This window comes from Podarcis tiliguerta, assembly GCF_965153285.1.
Source record: "Podarcis tiliguerta genome assembly, chromosome: 2".
Lineage (NCBI taxonomy): Eukaryota > Metazoa > Chordata > Lepidosauria > Squamata > Lacertidae > Podarcis > Podarcis tiliguerta.
Window position 1 is genome coordinate 2,478,620 of NC_139535.1, and position 20,211 is coordinate 2,498,830.

At 49.2% G+C, this 20,211-nt stretch overlaps 1 protein-coding gene across 2 annotated transcripts; it reads right to left on the bottom strand.

Annotated features, from left to right (window-relative positions):
- Positions 1–3,494: 3,494 nt before the first annotated feature.
- LOC310670304 (vomeronasal type-2 receptor 26-like) lies at positions 3,495–17,222 on the bottom strand. 2 transcript variants are annotated; one of them, XM_083425447.1, is made up of 5 exons: positions 16,998–17,222; positions 15,494–15,733; positions 14,585–15,382; positions 5,304–5,430; positions 3,495–4,837 (listed from the first exon to the last, which is right to left on the bottom strand). In XM_083425447.1, the coding sequence occupies exons 2-5, from the start codon at positions 15,653–15,655 to the stop codon at positions 3,939–3,941; spliced, it is 1,986 nt and encodes a 661-aa protein (XP_083281573.1). In that variant the 5' UTR covers positions 15,656–15,733; positions 16,998–17,222; the 3' UTR covers positions 3,495–3,938. The 2 variants fall into 2 exon arrangements, with proteins under 2 accessions (XP_083281573.1, XP_083281574.1); XM_083425448.1 differs by lacking the exon at positions 16,998–17,222 and having other exon boundaries at positions 14,585–15,377; positions 15,494–15,559.
- Positions 17,223–20,211: the final 2,989 nt, after the last annotated feature.

The window sequence follows — 20,211 nt, forward strand, 5'->3', positions numbered from 1 at the left end:
TTATGAATACTGGTTGCTTGGAAGAGAAGTGGGAGAATGCTATTGCCTTCATGCCTTGTGACAACAGAATACTGCACTGGCTAGGCCTTGCGTCTGATCCATTGGGGGTCCTCATGTTTTGTCTTTCCCATCGATGTTTGTGAAGAGCCTACAGGTAATGCTACTAGGTGGAGAATGGATTTATTTTTTCCTGGCATCCTACTTCACCAACAAAAGCAGATGATCAAGAGGTGCAACTGGGAAGGTCAGGAATGGGAGTTAGGTTGCAGAAAATCCTCCTGCCGTTGAGATCTCAGGCCTAGAGGCCTTTCTCCTGGGCATGGTCGGCCAATTGGTGTCAAAGAAAGATAGAACTTTCTTTATGTATGCCACAACAGCAGCAAGAATACTCGTCGCAAAGTACTGGAAGACACAAGAACTACCCACCCGGGAAGAATGGCAGATGAAACTGATGGACTATATGGAAATGGCGGAAATGACCGGCAGAATCCGAGACCAGGGAGAAGAGACGATGGAAGAAGATTGGAAAAAATTTAAAGTATACTTACAAAAATATTGTAAAATTAATGAATGTTAGAAGTATATTGGAATGAAGCTATACGGTTTTAGCAGAAGGAATATTAGGAATGATATGAACAGTAAGTGTTAATGCGTTAAATTGGGAAATTGAAAATTAAATTGTATTATGATAAATTAAAGATTAAATTGAAGAAGAGGGAAAGGATTTGTTGAATTAGATAATTTGAACTAGAATACAAAAAAGGGAGGTGTGAGGAAGTCGAGGAAATAAGCTAATGAAAGATGTGGATATAAAATCTGGATGTGCGTTTTTACTTTTTTGTTTTGTTTTTTATGTTGTATTGGTATATTGTTTTTATTTCAGTTTCTATTGTGGATGTATTGTTTGTTGAATTTGTGTATTTTTTTTCTTTTTCTTTTATTATTCTTTATTGTCTTTCTTGATATAAGTATAAAATACCTAATAAAAATTTTATTTTTAAAAAAAGAGAGATCTCAGGCCTAGAAGCTGAATATGGCCCTCCAAGTGTCTCTTATCTGGCCCCTCAGTACTCTCCCTAGCCCACACCCATTCTAGACATGCCCCCTATTGGCCCTGTTTTGTTCCCTCCCAAAGTGTTTTAGCCTTGAACTCTGAGAATGCTTCTTCCTTGTGTGGATGACTACAGGGTAGAGAGTGGTGTGTGTGTGTGGAAACTAGACTACCGAAGAAAGGTAAAATTTTCATGAGTTGCTCTGCCCACTTCTTTCCCTGACCATGGCTGTCATGGGGTCACCTGAAGGTTGTCCAGAGGGAAATGTGGCTTTCAGTCTGAAAATTTTGCTAACCCCTGCAGCGAAATGTAATTTCAGAAGCTCGCAATATTCAGAAATAACCATGCAATGTGTCTGTATGTGCATACACCCCAAAATAATATTTTGGTCCTGGTCAGTTAAAGGCCACACAGACTTTCCTCCCTGTTCTGACCAACGCTAAGAGCAGGGAGCCACTTCTGTAAGTTCTCGTAAACATGTTTTCCTCCAACTCTGCACATGTCCCTCAAGCCACACAGAGACTCCAGGGCGTTGGCAAGGTGACACGTCTCTCCCTTACAATTATTCTTATTCCTGCCAAAGCTCCAGAGATTTGACCAAAGATTGCCTGTGAAACCAATCAACTAAACATCAGAATCAAGAGCAAGGCAAGGTAATTTCTTGTACTGTGCCGGAAAAATACTATGCTGCTGAGAGCCCACACACACACAATTCCTCAGTGTCCTGACTGATCATGAGATGCTTTGAGCATCTCATGTCCAGCCTCTGGAGACACCACTATTTGATAAAACTTTTCACCTGTTGTTCTGCAAGTGAAATAACTCTGAGCAATTTCCCATTTCTAAACACAAGTTTCTGCTGTGGCTGCAAAATGCCTGCACTGTAATATTTATGCATTGCAGTGCACAGGACTATATGGGCCCTGGGTTCCATTCCAACTCTACAATCCCATGACCTTTCATACCTTTGTTTAATACACCCCTTTTTTCAGTTCCCCTTTCTGATTCTCCTTGAGCCTCAGCAACTTTTTCACCAGGCAATATCTTGTGACATATTAAGTGACAAGTAAATCACTCTTACCGTATTTTTCGCTCTATAAGACGCACCAGACCACAAGACGCACCTAGTTTTTGGAGGAGGAAAACAAGAAAAAAATATTCTGAATCTCAGAAGGCAGAACAGTAAGAGGGATCGCTGCGCAGTGAAAACAGCAATCCCTCTTGCTGTTCTGGCTTCTGGGATAGCTGTGCAGCCTGCATTCGCTCCATAAGACGCACACACATTTCCCCTTACTTTTTAGGAGGGAAAAGTGAGTCTTATAGAGCAAAAAATACGGTAATTCCCAGGAAGTCCTTGTTGGAATTGCTTCAAATGGAATCCCTGATCTGGGCCCTGTGTGGAGTAGAAGTGAATTTGCTTTCCAGCCCAATAATGAGTTTCAACAGGCTTAAAATAGTTACAAATTAATGTTACAAAATACAAGGCAACACATTACTCCTTAGGTAAAAGGTAAAGGTACCCCTGCCCATACGGGCTAGTCGTGTCTGACTCTGGGGTTGCGCGCCCATCTCGCTTAAGAGGCCGGGGGCCAGCGCTGTCCGAAGACACTTCCGGGTCACTTGGCCAGCGTGACTAAGCTGCATCTGGCGAGCCAGCACAGCACACGGAAACGCCGTTTACCTTCCCGCTAGTAAGCGGTCCCTATTTATCTACTTGCACCCGGGGGTGCTTTCGAACTGCTAGGTTGGCAGGCGCTGGGACCGAGCAACGGGAGCGCACCCCGCCGCGGGGATTCGAACCGCTGACTTGACAATCGGCAAGTCCTAGGCGCTGAGATTTTACCCACAGCGCCACCCGCGTCCCACATTACTCCTTAAGAGCCAGCAATGCAGTCCACTCTTCTTTTTAATCCTCAATACAGTTTATTAACATAGGTTTTTTAAGACAGTAAAAGAGCAGCAATAGAGAGATCCTGTTACCCAATAAATATATCAAAGTTTATTTGAGAATTTAGGGACGTTTAGTCGTGTACACACAGAGAAATCTATAAAGGTTAATTTAGGATTGATACTTTACCACCAAGCACTGGCGGAGGAAGGCGGGTGCGGTGCACACCAGGTGTCAGAGGTGAGGGCGGGTGACATCGCCACTCCACCACCAACCCAAACCCACGCTCGCTGCACTGGCGGCGGGCTGCTAGGGACAATGTTGCCACGGGCGGCTAGCGGCGCCCCTCCCAATGCTCTCCGCGTGGGTGGCTAGCGGCGCACCCACACGCTATCAGCACGGGTGGTGGGCAGCTAGGAATGCTTGCTGTGTTGGCGGCTAGCCCTGCCCCTGAGCCGCTCAACGTTCCTGGGGCAGGTAGCTTCGCCCCTGCCACCAAGTCACAGACACATAAACTGAAAGAGAAATGACTGGATGAGATCAAGGACCACAGAAGACAAAGAGCAACAATCACAAAAGACTGACCAACTGCAGTATCTGAAAGTGAAAGCAGTGTCTACACTAAGCCAATCTCAGGGCAGGGTTGCTTTAACTTTCTAGAACTCAGTCAGAAGATGGAACGCCATGACAGGGACAGCTGAAAGATGTTCCTTCTTATTCATGTGGGTACAAATAATACTGCCACACACAGCCTTGAACATATAACAAGGGATTATGAGCCAGATAAGGGGCTGTGACTCTCAGGCAGCTAACAATCACTAAGAGAATGAACTGCATTTTCAGAGGTTCAGGGTTAATCCAGAAATCCCAGCTCCAAATGAAACAAACTTACTTAAAAGTCCCCAATTTTACCCCAAAAAAGTCCAATGATGAAACACAACACTCCAGGATCATAATTAGCATAACACAGGATTGTTACAATCCTAACAGAAGCTATCCTAAGTTTTTGTGGTCAGGTGCTCCTTTGTATTCAGATCAGGCCTCAGCATGATAATATAGCATTTGGGGATGAAGATGCAGCCCAGAAGCCCAGCACTGGAGGCCAAGATGGAGAAGACCTGCACGGCTACCATGTATTTCCCCTTTGTGCTCAGGTAGGTGGGCACAAAGGACACCCAAACACTGCAGAAGACCAGCATGCTGAAGGTGATCAGCTTGGCTTCATTGAAAGCCCCAGGCAGCTTCCTGGCTAGGAAAGCCACCGTGAAGCAGATGGCCGCCAAGAAGCCCAAGTAGCCAAGGGCACCATAAAACATGGCAGCAGACCCTTGATTGCATTGTAGGATGATGTCTTTAGGCTGTGAGTGCATGTCATAGTCTGGAAATGGGGGAGACCGTCCCAGCCACAGGGTGCAGATGACAACTTGGACACCGGAGCAGGAAAGGACAATGGAGTTGGCCAGACTCTTCCCCAGCCATCTCCTCATCCTGTTCCCTGGCTTGGTGGCCAAGAAGGCCAGAACCACAGTGATGGTTTTTGCCAAGACAGAAGAAATTGCAATAGAGAAGATGATGCTGAAGGCTGTTTGACGGAGAAGACAGGTCACGTTCCTTGGCCGTCCAATGAAGAGGAAGGAGGACAAAAAGCAGAGCAGGAGGGAGATGAGGAGGATGTAGGAGAGGTCCCTGTTGTTGGCTTTGACTAGGGGAGTTTCCTTGTATTTAATGAAAATTCCAAACACAATGCCTGCTGTTAAAGATAAGAACAGGGCAGTGGAAACTAAGATGATCCCCAACTGTTCTTCATAAGCCAGGAAAGAGATAATCTTAGGGATACATTGATCATGGCCTTTGGTCGGATGTTGATCTTCTTGGCATTTGGTGCAAAGTTCTGCATCTGCGGAGGAGAAAAACCATCCATAACCATCTGTGTTCTGCAGTGGTACCTCGGGTTACAGACGCTTCAGGTTACAGACTCCGCTAACCCAGAAATACGGTAGTACCTCGGGCTAAGAACTTTGCTTCAGGATGAGAACAGAAATCACGCGGCGTGACAGCAGCAGCAGGCCCCATTAGCTAAAGTGGTACCTCAGGTTAAGAACAGTTTCAGGTTAAGAACAGACCTCCAGAACGAATTAAGTTCTTAATCTGAGGTACCACTGTACTACCTTTTGGGGGGGGGAGATGCTGATGTGGGAAAGGTCAGGAAATGAGTTTGTGGATTAGGGAAAGAGTTTTTTAAAACAATTATTTCATAACTGCTTGTCCTCCAGAGTTATATGTGGAGCATAAGCTTTCTCAGAGTGCTTCTCCACCCTGTTTCTATCATCTCAATGAACACCTTCTCCCTTGAAGTCGCCCACCTTCCTGAGAGGAGATGGTCCCTTCCGCACACGGAGCACAAGCATAGCAGCAAACTGGCTCTCCTTCCCGAAGCACCTTGGCGTATCCAGGCGGACAGCTTTTGGTACACCTGGAGCAAGGCACAGTCTAAGCATCAAGAGAAGAAGGTACATCAAGGGGAAAGTGCTGGAAGCATTTGTGTATGGAATTCATTCATAGTCTGGAAAGGACCCACTGACCTCACCCACATCTTCTTTTTTTAACAAGGAAGCACTTTTAATGCAAAACAGCATCAGAGGTAAACCACTTTGGTGTACCTGCTTGCTTGTTTCAGCATTTTTATTCCACCTTTTAATAGAAATGTAGGCTCAAGGACAGAAGACAGAACATACAAAAAGAAGATGGAGAAAAGCCAGCTACTCTGATCTCTGGGTGCTGCAGGCCGAGACCCTACCTGCCCGCAGACTGTCTCATCAGAGTGGTGCATGCTCTAGTTATCTCTCGCTTGGACTACTGCAACTAATCCAGAATGCGGCAGATAGACTGGTGACTGGGAGCGGCCGCTGAGACTATATAACACTGGTCTTGAAAGACTTGCACTGGCTCCCAGTACGTTTCCAAGCACAATTCAAAGTGTTGGTGCTGACCTTTAAAGCCCTAAATGGCCTCAGTCCAGTATACCTGAAGGAGCATCTCTACTCCCCATCATTCTGCCCAGACACTGAGGTCCAGTGTCGAGGGCCTTCTGGCGGTTCCCTTGCTGCAAGAAGCCAAGTTACAGGGAACCAGGCGGAGGGCCTTCTCGGTAGTGGCACCCACCCTGTGGAACGCCCTCCCACCAGATGTGAAAGAGAAAAATAAATACCAAACTTTTAGAAGACATCTGAAGACAGCCCCGTTTAGGGAAGCTTTTAATGTTTAATAGGTTATTGTATTTTAGTATTCTGTTTCAAGCTGCCCAGAGTGGCTGGGGAAACCCAGCCGGATGGGCGGGGTATAAATAATAAATTATTATTATTATTATTATTATTATTATTATTATTACACCTCATGTGAACTGATAAACGCAGGGTGTGTTTTCTCAGGATCCCCAAACTCTAGGATTTCTTTGAATATCTTGGATTCCCCTGCCATCTGGGCTGTGGCAAGAGGGATTGGTAGAGGCAACTATTGCTGGGTAGTTAAGATACAATTGGTCCAATTGGTCCAACTTACAAGGCTGTTTTGTAACAGTTGTGCGAAAGAAGAGCATGAACTTTCCTAGCTTTCCACTCTTATAATGTTCACTACCTTGTTGAACTGTTTGGGCCACTCAATGGCTCCTGGGTTAATGGTGAATTTTATGCCAGTGGACGCCTCTCTCTCAACACTCCCAATTTTCACTCGAGTGCTAGACGCGTTGGGAAACATCACCCAGTTCTCAATGTCATAGTTGCCTGCCTGCTCCCCATTCTCATCCAAACACAGTCTGCCCATGGAAGTGTTTGAGCTTCAGACTTCTCTTAGGAAAGGGTGAAGCTGCAATGACAGTGAAAACACAAGCAATAAGAAAATACGAAAGTGTGTTGGATATCTCAGTCCTGCTTGCTTTCAGCTCTGTCAGATAAATCAGTAAGTTTGGTTCAAGATTTAAAGCAGGGGTCAGCAAACGTTTTCAGCAGGGGGCCGGTCCACTGTCTCTCAGGCCTTGTGGGGGGCCAGACTATATTTTTTTGGGGGTGAATGAATTCCTATGCCCCCAAATAACCCAGAGATGCATTTTAAATAAAAGCACACATTCTACTCATGTAAAAACACACCGATTCCCATACCATCCGCGGGTCGGATTTAGAAGGTGATTGAGCCGGATCCAGCCCCCAGGCCTTAGTTTGCCTACCCATGATTTAAAGGTATTGTCAGAGCTGGCTCCGGGTCCCAGCTCACCAAGGACCAACGCTAGCCGGTAGTACAGTATCAAAGTCTTTATTGAAGAATAGTGTCCATTTACAAGTCTCAGCGTCCCAGCTCTACGTCTGAGCTTTAGACCGGCGAAGCTCTATCTGGATCTCCGCCCCCTGTGCACCAGCTTAACACCCTAATCTTACTCCACCTCTTCCTTCTCTCTCTCTTCCTCTGGGTCTTACTACCCCCCGGTGTCTCTTCCCTCCTGGACTCTTCTGACGCGGAGCTTGACCCCTCTGACTCCTCCCCCTCTCTTCGGCGGGCTTTAGGACCTGGCTCCCTACCCGGGCTGCTCACCTTGCCGCCCTCCTGTACATTTGAACTTGGCGCGCGCGCGCGTTTAACTTTCCTGATGACCGTTTCCTCGCTCCCTGACGAGGGTGTGGCCACTCCTGCCTCACGTTCTCCCTCTGCCTGCGCGCTCCCTGATCCCGATGCCTTGGACTCCTCCCCCCTACTGCCCTCTGGGGGGGAAGCTGGTCCGGATTTCCAGCTGTTACTCTCTGAGTCCCCTCTGGCCCTTTCTTCCCGAGGTGTCCCCCTTGCCCTGACCATGGGGGCCCCTTTCTGTGAATCCTCCGAGTCACTGGAGAGACTCAGAGACCTCGGACTACTGTCGTCGCTGACATTTCCTTCAGACTCCTCCCCCTCGCTCTCCGTTTCCTGCCTCTCCTGCGACTCTTCTCCTGAACCCCTGACATCCATCCCCCCCTCGAAGCCCCCCCTTCCCCCCTCCCCTTCCTCCGGCGGGGGTGCTGGGTGCTCCGTCGTTGTGGGGGTGAATGGTGGATACAGTTCGTCCCCCGTGGCGTGCATCCAGTTAGAGAAATCCGGCTCGTCCTCCATGTCTTCGCCGACCTCGTTCTCTTCTGCTTCCATCTCCGTGCCGCCATGCTCAAACCCCACGTCCTCCCCCATCACGTCCATGTCCCTCTCCCCCTCGTTCCCCTCTGGGTCCGTTGCCTGCCAAGGGCCCCTCAGCCACCTCTCTTCACCTCGATTGTCCCACCAAAAGGAGCGGTCTGAGGCAAACCCCGAGGGCGAGCCCTCCGGTGAACGTGTTTCTAATGCTGGTTCTTCGTCCGAGGTGAATCCCTGGAACGTGCTGGTAGAAAGCGTGGGTGTGAAAAGCCAGTCGTCGAAATACTCGGCTGGCATGGGCCTGTGTGGGAACAAGGCATGAAACTCCTCTTTGAGGAGTGGCTCGTCCAGGGCATAGTCCGGCACCCAACTGTTGGCGCTGGCCGGGGTACCTTCCCTTGCGAGAAAATATTCTACTCCCTCTTCCCCCCATCTCGAGTCCAAAATCTCTGTGACCTGGTTGATGGGTTCCCTACTTGGCGACTCCCTCCTTGGGGGGATCTCCCTATACTGGTCTGGTGCCGTGCCTTGCGCCTGAAATCGGTGAGGTGCTTTGTAGGGCGTGAGCACCGACCTATGGAATACTGGGTGCATTCTGGATCCTTCCGGAAGTGTCAACCGGAAGGCCACCGGATTGATCTGTGCCTCAACCAGGTAAGGTCCTAGCTGCTTATGTCCGAGTTTCTTCTTAGCTAAGGATCTGGTCGGCACTGCGTGGGCCGCTAACCACACCCAGTCACCCACCTGTATGTCTTCCCCCACCCTTCTGTGCTTGTCAGCCTGCAGTTTGTATGCGTGCTTTGCAAGCTCTAACTGCCTCCTAAGCTGCTCGTGGACTTCCTGCAATTCCGCCGCCAAGACTTCCGCTGCCTGTGGCTCCCCCTCCCCTAGTCTCTCCAATCCCGGGAAGGTTCTGGGATGCCTCCCGTTGTTGGCGAAGAACGGCGTCACCCCTGTGGACACGTGCTTCGTGTTGTTGTAGGCGAACTCAGCGAGCGGCAGGTAGTCCACCCATGTCGTCGGCTGTTGATTTGCATAGCATCTCAGGTACTGCTGCATGATGGCGTTGACGCGCTCCGCTTGTCCGTTGGTCTGCGGGTGTCTCGCCGACGCTAGGTTGATCTTGACGTTCAGGAAACCCATCAGCTTCTGCCAGAAGCTCGAAATGAACTGGCGCCCCCTGTCGGACAAGATAGACCGTGGCAGTCCATGCACTCTGAAGACGTGGTCTATGAACAGTTTGGCAGTCTGTTCTGCCGTGGCCACCTTCGCGCACGGAATGAAGTGGGCCATTTTAGTGAACATGTCCACCACCACTAGCACTGCCGTTTTACCCCTCGAGCTGGGTAAATCCGTGACAAAGTCCAGTGCCACCCTCTCCCACGGTTCGCTCGGGGTCTGCAGCGGTTCGAGCAGTCCTGCCGGAGGTTTGTGTACTGACTTGGCCCTTTGGCAGGTGTCGCACCTCGAGACGTACTCCGCGACTTCCCCCCTCATCTTGGGCCACCAGAAATCTCTGGCAACGAGTTCCGCCGTCTTCTCTTTGCCGAAGTGCCCGGCGGTTGGCGCGTCGTGTAACTGTTGCAGCACTTTCGCACGGAGCTCATCTCCCGGTACATAGAGTGCTCCTCTGCGGATGAGCAATCCGTCTCGTATTTGGAACTCGTCGTTTTTCACCGTGCCCTTGCGCACCTCCTCCATCTTGGCTAGAGCGAAGGAGTCCTCCTGCAGTGCTCGACGGACCGCCTCTATGTCCACAGTTGCAGAAGCGCACGCCCAGGCTTTCTGGGCGAAAATGTGTTTGGCCGCTGCTGGCGCCGCTTCTTCGAGGTATTGCGGCTTTCTGGACAGTGCATCTGCCATGATGTTGTTGTCGCCTGGGATGTATTCTATCCTGAAGTCGAAATCCGCAAAGAACTCCGCCCATCTGATGTGCCGCTGGTTCAGGAACCTTGCCGTGCGCCAGTACTCCAAGTTCTTATGATCCGTGCGAACCTGCACCGTGTGTTTGGCCCCGATGAGGAAGTGCCGCCACGCCTTGAATGCTGCATGAATGGCCAGCAACTCCCTGTCCCAGATGGTGTAGTTCTGCTCTGACTTGCTGAGCTTCCTGGAGTAGAAGGCACACGGGCGCCAGTCCCCCTGTGGGTCCTCCTGCAACAGTACGGCGCCCACGGCTCTGTCTGAGGCGTCCGTCTCAACCCTCAGCGGTTTGCCGGGATTCACATGCAGTAGCTGCCCTTCGGACGAGAAGAGACGCTTGAGGTTCTGGAAGGACTGCTCCGCTTGCTCCGTCCAGATGAACCTCTTCTTCTTTGAGCTGAGCGTGTCGGTAATGGCCGCTGTCTGCATCGCGAACCCCTTGATGAACTTGCGGTAAAAGTTGGCAAACCCCACAAACCTCTGGACCTCCTTCCGATTGCGCGGGCTCTTCCAATCCAACACCGCGCGAACCTTGGCGCTGTCCATGGCGAGCCCCTTGTCCGACAGCTTGTAGCCCAGGAAATCCACCTCCTTCCTGTCGAACTGGCACTTCTCCAGCTTGGCGTATAGCCGATGCTCCTGCAGTCGCTGCAGAACCGCCTTGACGTCCCCCTCGTGGGTCTCCTCAGATTCTGAGAATATCAGGATGTCGTCCAAGAAGCAGACGCATTTCTTGTAGAGAAGACCCGCCAGGACGTGATGCATGAACGCTTGAAAACAGTGGGCGCCATTTTGTAAACCGAAGGGCATAACTCTGTATTCATATGTGCCCAGGGGCGTGAACATGGCAGTCTTCCACTCGTCCCCCTCCCGTATGCGAATCAGGTTGTACGCCCCTCTCAGATCCAACTTTGTAAAAACGCGTCCTTTCCTCACCGTTGCAAGCAGGTCATCTATTTTGGGCATTGGAAAGGCTGTGGGCTTGGTCTTTGAATTTAAGAGCCTGAAATCCACTACAAGTCTTTTTTGGGGCGTGTCCTTTTTCTTCACAAAGAATACAGGACTGCCCCCCGCTGCCTTCGACTCCCGGATGAAACCGCGCTTCAAGTTGAGGTCTATGAACTCCTTGAGTTCCTGCAGCTCGTCTTCAGACATGGAATACAGTTTCCCGGCTGGCAGCGTCGCCCCTGGCAGGAGGTCAATCTGGCAGTCATAGGGCCTGTGGGGAGGCAGCTTGTCCGCTTCCTTCTCGCAGAAAACCTCCAAAAACGCAGCGTACTTGCGTGGCACTGCTTGCAGCGTGCTCAATTGTAGCTGCGTGTCTTCCCCTCCTTCTTCCGGGCTATGAAGAATGCAATGTTCCGCGCAATAGGAGGAACCGAAGGTCAGTTGGCGTTGGTACCACGCCAATGCTGGACTGTGCCTGTGCAGCCAACTCATGCCCAAGACTACCGGCGTGCCTGACAGTTTGGTGACGTTGAAGCTGATGACCTCTTGGTGGTTCCCAATCCGCATCACCATTGGTTGCGTTTGTTGCACCACCTGCCCCCCTAACAAGTCTCTGCCATCCACTGTGACAACCTTCAGGGGCAGTGTGGCTGGCAGCAGTGGTATATTGTGTTGCTGAATAAAATCCAGTCCTATAAAGTCGGCGTTGCTGCCAGAGTCAATGGTGATCGGCACTTCCAGAGTGCTTCCGTTGGGCAGTTGGAGAGACGCTGTAAGCTGCACCACTGGTTTGGGTGGGAGGGGGTCCGTGGGCTGCAAAATCTCTGGGGATTGTTTCATTGATTTGTCTGGCTGGACCCCAGTACCTCTTCCTCCAGCCAGACTCTGTCGTTTCCCTGCTGCGTTGCTTCTGTCACTGTTGCCGATGCTGCAGTATGCTTGTGGAGCCTCTGGGGACACTCTTTCGCCATGTGTTGAGCACTGTCGCAGATGTAGCACTTCCTGTTCCCTCTAGGAGGCTTCGGTTTGACTGCTCCCGGCGTGAGGGCTCTGGTAGCTGACTGAGCCCTGGCACCTCCGAGTTCCATCGGTTCCTCTCCCCCGCCCTGTGAGGGCGTGGACTGCGCACGCGCTGCTTCTTTGGGATAGAAGGGAGGTGCTCGGGCTGGTGCCCTTCCCCAACGTCCTTCTTCTCTGTTGTAAGGACGTTCCTCCAGATGCACCCCGATCTCCAGAGCCCTCTGGACCACTTCCTGGGTGCTCCTTGGCCTCTCCCCCCTTCCAATTTCAGCTTTTACTTCTGCATTCAAGCCCTCCCAAAAGAGATCTCTCACTGGCGCAGAAGCTTTGTCCCATCCCAGTGCATGAACCAGTCCGAAGAAACGCGTATGGTACTGCCTCACGCTGGCTTTGCCTTGCTTAAGTCCATGTATGTCTCTCCTGGCAATATCAACGTCTATCTTTGATAAAAAACACGAGTCCATAGCTTTAATGAAAGCCTTCGCGTCTTGGAGCGCCGGATCATTGTCCCTCCATAAATTTCTCAGCCACGTTTTGGCTTCACCATGCAAATGGGATAGGATAAACCCCACTTTCTCTCTTTCATCTCTAAAGTCTTTGTCAAGCAGATCCAGCGCAAACAACAGGTCTGCTCTAAAGTTGGGGTACTGCTGTAAACTCCCGTCAAAATGGGATACAAGGCTGCCTCCCCTCTTTCCCAATCCAATGCCCTCTGCTCTGGATCCAGGTGGCCCCTGTTTGGAAATCACGTCCAATCTTACTTGGAGATCCCGGTAGGCGCTACTCATTTCCTCCTCTCTTTTTCTGGATGCAATTACCTCCGTGCTGAGTCGTGTCACAGCTTCTTGCAGGGCTGATATCTGCTCTTCCGTCGTCATCTTGCCTGAGTTTTGTGAGCTGGAAGCACCCCTCCTCTGCCCTCGCTGCGTCAACTCACGTGGCGAGGTTCTTGGTGCCAAAACTTTAAAATTGGAGATAGAGCTTACTGTCAGAGCTGGCTCCGGGTCCCAGCTCACCAAGGACCAACGCTAGCCGGTAGTACAGTATCAAAGTCTTTATTGAAGAATAGTGTCCATTTACAAGTCTCAGCGTCCCAGCTCTACGTCTGAGCTTTAGACCGGCGAAGCTCTATCTGGATCTCCGCCCCCTGTGCACCAGCTTAACACCCTAATCTTACTCCACCTCTTCCTTCTCTCTCTCTTCCTCTGGGTCTTACTACCCCCCGGTGTCTCTTCCCTCCTGGACTCTTCTGACGCGGAGCTTGACCCCTCTGACTCCTCCCCCTCTCTTCGGCGGGCTTTAGGACCTGGCTCCCTACCCGGGCTGCTCACCTTGCCGCCCTCCTGTACATTTGAACTTGGCGCGCGCGCGCGTTTAACTTTCCTGATGACCGTTTCCTCGCTCCCTGACGAGGGTGTGGCCACTCCTGCCTCACGTTCTCCCTCTGCCTGCGCGCTCCCTGATCCCGATGCCTTGGACTCCTCCCCCCTACTGCCCTCTGGGGGGGAAGCTGGTCCGGATTTCCAGCTGTTACTCTCTGAGTCCCCTCTGGCCCTTTCTTCCCGAGGTGTCCCCCTTGCCCTGACCATGGGGGCCCCTTTCTGTGAATCCTCCGAGTCACTGGAGAGACTCAGAGACCTCGGACTACTGTCGTCGCTGACATTTCCTTCAGACTCCTCCCCCTCGCTCTCCGTTTCCTGCCTCTCCTGCGACTCTTCTCCTGAACCCCTGACAGGTATGAACTCTGCCACAGTTAAAATTAAAAGCAAGTTGGCCTGAACTAAGGGTGAAGCTGTCTGCAATTTTTGGAACAAAAGCTTCCTATTCTTATGCTTTCAAGTTGATTGCTTGCAAACTAACACTAAAGTGCAAATAATTTTATTTTGACCTGCTGCTGCATGTCAAAACTAACTTGTACTTTTCCACTGCAAAATTGGGGAAGTTTACATGTGCCCTGCGTGTTGAAATTTTACATGCATATTCTTGTACTGTATGAGCTCAGAGACCATCCTGACTCTCACGCAAGTAAATGAACTCCTGAGCTCTCAAAATAAAAGAGCTTTTGGTGAATGAGGTGTTGCTGTTTTTTAATTCTACAACAGCTGTTATTAATTAGGGCCGGTGCACATCTCATGTCAGCCACAAACCATATCCATTCTATTCTACTGATAAAACTGTTAATTCAAGCAAAGACCATTAACAACAAAACCAACAATTTATTACTTGTGCCCCAGCCACTCTGAGTGCTTTCCAACGAAGTATAAAAAACACAACAGATATCCAGAAAGCCCAACAGAGGCAGTTCTAAAAACAAGTCATTGGGAATGTTGTATATTTTAACCAGCTGACAAAATGCCATTGCCACAGTTGTCCAATTTATCTCAAGTGAATATTATTCCACAGTACAGGGGCCACTGCAGAGAAGACTTTCAGCACAATATCAGCACATGAGTTGGACATACTGAGTAGCTCCTCTTCCTTGCACAAACATCTGAAGGGAGCCCTCATAATGGTTGCCACATAATCTAGAATCCTGATAGGAAACATTTTTGCTCACTGCTAAATTTGGGACAAGGCGTTACCATTTGCAGAAAGGTGGAGGAAATACCTGCCATGGCTCTAGCCTTTTGTCTCTTTCACCCACCAGCGCCATCAGCTTTGATCTAGATGAATGTGCAACATTTAAGGCATGTGCCACAGTTTGAACACTAAAAAAAGTGGTGGAGATGTCCTGAGACATGGCTCTCTCCAGCTCCTCTTGAGGCAGTTTTTCCAGTTTCTGCTTCTCTGTGCATCTTGCCCGGCCTTTCGCGGCCAACACATGCTTTGAATATAAACAATGAAATGCTTCCTTCCAAAACTGCCTAAGGAGGTAGGAATCTGGTTTGTAGTTTTGATGTGTCTTTCTTATCTTGAACTTCATTACAAAAGACAAAGATCCATGGATATGCTGAAAGGCATCAGGATGAATAGACAAGTTCAAGTTCATGTCTTGAAAAGGGGTCGTGATCCAGACTTTGGGCCCAATTTGTTTCCCATGTCGCACCTGTAGTGCAACAATTAGTGCCAATCCCATGTAAGCAGGTACATAGTAAACAAATACGCTGACTTGTCTCCAGATGAAAAATGGTTCGCTTGGGGAAAGCATGTCATATAGATCTATCTGAGTTACTTTTTTTGACAAAGCAACACAAATCCCTTTGCTGATAATCAGAGGGACCAAGGTGCGCACAAACCTTTCTCCACTGTCATCATCCGGAGCGAAGAGGCCAACCCACGTCCATCCAAAATGCAAGAGCAACTTGACAATCCCTGGGTACTGAGCTTCTTCTTTGGGGACCATCCGATAAACAAAAGGGGACTGGGTTTCAACTTCAAGAACTTGCCTAGTGAAACCATAGCTGATCTAGTCAGAGAAAGAAGAGATTAGTATTTTGCTGTACCTTCATGATGAGGAACATCTTTATTAAGCTGAAAGGACAAATATATTCCGTCTCCCCTTGTCCTCCCTTCATACCTGTGGGATTTTGTAGATGGCTGACATGGCTGAAATCTCTTTTGAGATGACAGAATTGGCCTCTTCAAGAACAGCCAGCAGGTTATTCTGTCTTCCACAGATATAGTTTGGGACATTGCTATTCCCGCCTCCAAGCAAGTCTAGCATGGCAGCAGAAGTCATCCTCTCATCCAAATAGTTCTCATAGAGGTTGTAGCCCAGAGTGATGTTGGGTAAGAGCCTGGGATCCTGGTTGATCTCCTGGATGGTGAACAAGAAGGACAAGACGTACCAGTAGGACTTAAATAAAAGGTAAAAGGTAAAGGTACCCCTGCCCGTACGGGCCAGTCTTGACAGACTCTAGGGTTGTGCACCCATCTCACTCAAGAGGCCAGGGGCCAGCGCTGTCCGGAGACACTTCCGGGTCACGTGGCCAGCGTGACATCGCTGCTCTGGCAAGCCAGAGCCACACACGGAAACGCCGTTTACCTTCCCGCTAGTAAGCGGTCCCTATTTATCTACTTGCACCCGGGAGTGCTTTCGAACTGCTAGGTTGGCAGGCGCTGGGACCGAACAATGGGAGCGCACCCTGCCACGGGGATTCGAACCGCCGACCTTTCGATCGGCAAGCCCTAGGCACTGAGGCTTTAACCCACAGCGCCACCCGCGTCCCTAGGACTTAAATATCCACCTGCAAAAAATAAATCAATTTAAAAGTTCATGAAATACTAGGAAATTTGTGCAAGGGCTGCTGTTCTTTCAGTGGCCTTGGCTACTTCAAAGTGAGTGTGTGAAAAAGTACTCAAGTGTTTTTTAAAAAGGACTGGCACTTTGGTGCAATTTGAGTGCAGATGAAGAATCACCAAGCTCATCAATACATATTTATTTAGGAATGAAACCTGTGTGATAAATTTGAACAGTTCATAGTTTGGAGACTCCTCTACCGAGGAAAATCCCCAGGACTAGATTGTTTCATTTAAAGCATGCTTTCCCTGCTCTTTGGCAAGAAGAGAATTCTGTCCTGAACCTCATACAGTGGTACCTCGGGTTACGTACACTTCAGGTTACATACGCTTCAGGTTACAGACTCCGCTAACCCAGAAATATTACCTCAGGTTAAGAACTTTGCTTCAGGATGAGAACAGAAATTGTGCTCCGGCGGCACGGCAGCAGCAGGAGGCCCCATTAGCTAAAGTGTTGCTTCAGGTTAAGAACAGTTTAAGGTTAAGAACAGACCTCCGGAATGAATTAAGTACTTAACCCGAGGTACCACTGTAATTGAAAAATACATGACACAAAGGGGAAATGGGGTGGGATGGAGAGGAATATATTTAGCTAAGAAGGGTTTTTACAGGATCTACCATTGGTCTACTATTGCCTTCCTCAAAATTATTGCAATTTATTTGTCCTAATAAGATTAATAAATTGCTGGCACCTTGGAAATAGTCCAGCAACCTCTGAAGAGCCACAAGCCATTTTTCTGGTAAACAGGAACCATTCCCTTGGTGGTAGAAAAATTACTCACGGCTTAATCCTTGTGACGGGGGTCTCGGAAAAGACATATGGATGTTGTTGATCAATAGATGTTGGAGATACGATCCCACTGATCATAAAATCTCCAGGCCGGTAATAACTGGGTGCTTCAGATTAATCCCTGACCAGTTTCAAGGTGCATTTTGCCTTCAGGTTGCCACTGACTCCATGGGGCATTAGCAGGAGAATCAGCAGGGATCTCATTCTGCCTCTGCGTCCTACAGTCCCAATCTGGCTGGTGTTCAGCAATGGCTTTGGAGCCATTAAATGCCATGCAAAATTTATATCCACTCCCCCAACCTTTCACCTGCTCTAAACCTTGACTCAGCCTGCCTAAGACATGAGAAATATGATTTGCACCAACTTTTCTTTCCAGAAACTGTGCAATGAATAACACCGTGCTTTTATTGGTTCTGATGTTTAGGCAATCTCCAGGAACATCTCTTGAGCTTTCAGAAGAAGCAATCACTGTGATTTTCATAATTGCAGATGGTGGAAGTTTTGCTGCTGCAACTTTGCAGAGTCTTTGTTTGATTCATGGGGCAGGTGCAAAGCTGGAGAAAAGTATGTTTGCGGTGAGTATCTCCACAGTTTGGAATGATTCAAAGTGAAGGGGGGCATTTGGCCTGGACTTTGCTCACAAGAACCTAAGAAAAGCCCTCCAACTGAATCAGAACAATTCTGTTCCTTCTCTGTACGTGGGAATCCTCATCCTGCAAGAATAGGAGAGGTGGACTCTCCCGCAGGGGTAATGTCGGAAACTACAAGGGCAATTAGCTCTGTAGGGGATTAGTTCTATTTAAGCTCACTCTACACCACTCTCGGACGCGGGTGGCGCTGTGGGTTAAAGCCTCAGCGCCTAGGGCTTGCCGATCGAAAGGTCGGCGGTTCGAATCCCCGCGGCGGGGTGCGCTCCCGTTGTTCGGTCCCAGCGCCTGCCAACCTAGCAGTTCGAAAGCACTCTCGGGTGCAAGTAGATAAATAGGGACCACTTACTAGCGGGAAGGTAAACGGCGTTTCCGTGTGCGGCTCTGGCTCGCCAGAGCAGCGATGTCACGCTGGCCACGTGACCCGGAAGTGTCTCCGGACAGCGCTGGCCCCCGGCCTCTTTGAGTGAGATGGGCGCACAACCCTAGAGTCTGTCAAGACTGGCCCGTACGGGCAGGGGTACCTTTACCTTTACCTTTTACACCACTCTCACTGACACAGTCTGGGGAAAATGTATTAGTGTCCAGCCCAATCTAGGCCTTTCTATCTCCCCCTTTCCTCAGATCGTCTGGGACTTTGGTGGCCTTCCATGTAGGGCAAGTAGGTCCTGATGGGCCTGGTCACTCTTTCTCAATGGATTTTTTGATGGGGACATTCCTCCACATTTGGTGGCAGTTGGCTTCTGAATACCAGCTGCGCAGAACTGCTGGAGGGGAGAGTGCTGTGCTTGGATCATACTTGTGGTCTTTCAAGTATGGCTTCTGTTTGACCACTGTTTGTGAGAACAGGATTGTAGGAATGGTGTTCACAGGGCTGAGGCACACCTTGCCTGACATGTCACTGAAATCACTTGGGCCTCTAGCAGCTATGTGGTGCGGAGCGTCACAACTTTAATTGATGCTTTTAACTAAACATAAGGCTAGAATAGCTAGAAGAATTGATTAATATTGTGGCCCTCCCCAACCTTGTGCCGCATTGCCATACACACACACACACACACACATATATACATACACACATTTTTATTGGTTTTTTAAAACATATTTCCAACAAACATATAACATAACTTCTTATCTTATACAATGTTTTAGACTTCCGTCAACACCTCTGGTGATTTTTCATTCTTTATCACTTATTCTGCATTTCTTAATTTCTCTATTGCTCTTAATTATCATTAACTAATAATTCTCATAGTCTTTCCTGCAATATTTCAAATAGTCCTCCTTACAAAACATCTTGCAGTCCTACTAGCGTATTCTGTTCATTACAATTGCTTTTCAAATAGTTCATATATTCACTCCGGTCTTCTAAGAATCTCTGGTCCTGCAGGTTTCGAATCCTTCCTGTTAATTTATCTAATTCTGCATAGTCCATCAATTTCATCTGCCATTCTTCTTTTGTCGGTAATTCCTCTTGCTTCCATTTTTGTGCCAATACCTTGTGCCTCATTTCCATGACAAAATAAGGTCTATACCTGAAGGGTTGTCTCCACCCCCATCGTTCTGCCTGGACACTGAGGTCCAGCACCGAGGGCCTTCTGGCGGTTCCCTCGCTACAAGAAGCCAAGTTACAGGGAACCAGGCAGAGGGCCTTCTCGGTAGTGGTGCCCGCCCTTGTGGAACGCCCTCCCACCAGATGTCAAAGAGAAAAATAACTACCAAACTTTTAAAAGGTAAAGGGATCCCTGACCATTAGGTCCAGTCGTGACCGACTCTGGGGTTGTGGCGCTCATCTCGCTTTATTGGCCTAGGGAGCCGGCGTACAGCTTCCGGGTCATGTGGCCAATATGACTAAGCCGCTTCTGGTGAACCAGAGCAGCGCACGGAAACGCTGTTTACCTTCCCTCCGGAGCGGTACCTATTTATCTACTTGCACTTTGACCTGCTTTCGAACTGCTAGGTTGGCAAGAGCAGGGACCGAGCAACGGGAGCTCACCCCGTTGCGGGGATTCAAACTGCTGACCTTCTGATTGGTAAGTCCTAGGCTCTTTGGTTTAACCCGTGTCCCTCCAAACTTTTAGAAGACATCTAAAGCCAGCCCTGTTTAGGGAGGCTTTTAATGTTTAATATGTTACTGTGTTTTAGTGTTTGCTGGAAGCAGCCCAGAGTGGCTGGGGAAACCCAGCCAGATGGGCGGGGTATAAATAATAAATTATTAGTAGTAGTAGTAGTAGTAGTAGTAGTCGTATTCCGAATAGGATTCCTTGCAAGAAAAGGGGAAAGTTGACAGCTATGGACAGAGCCAGGCAGAAGAAGGTGGCAGGTGGGTGTCCTTCCCCACCCCCCACATAAATCCTGGCTTCGCCCATGCTTCTAGCATGTAAGACAGAAATCTCTATCCAGTTTCTCCCTAAGATGTCCCTGCAAAGCTCTTTTAAAACTCTCATTATTGTGCACCCCTCTAAAACGCCCGCAACTGACACTTCAGGTTCCCTTTCGAACGAGGCCATAGAGCTGCGAAGAGGCACCTCTTTCTCCTCTTTCCCCCAAGCTCCTTTT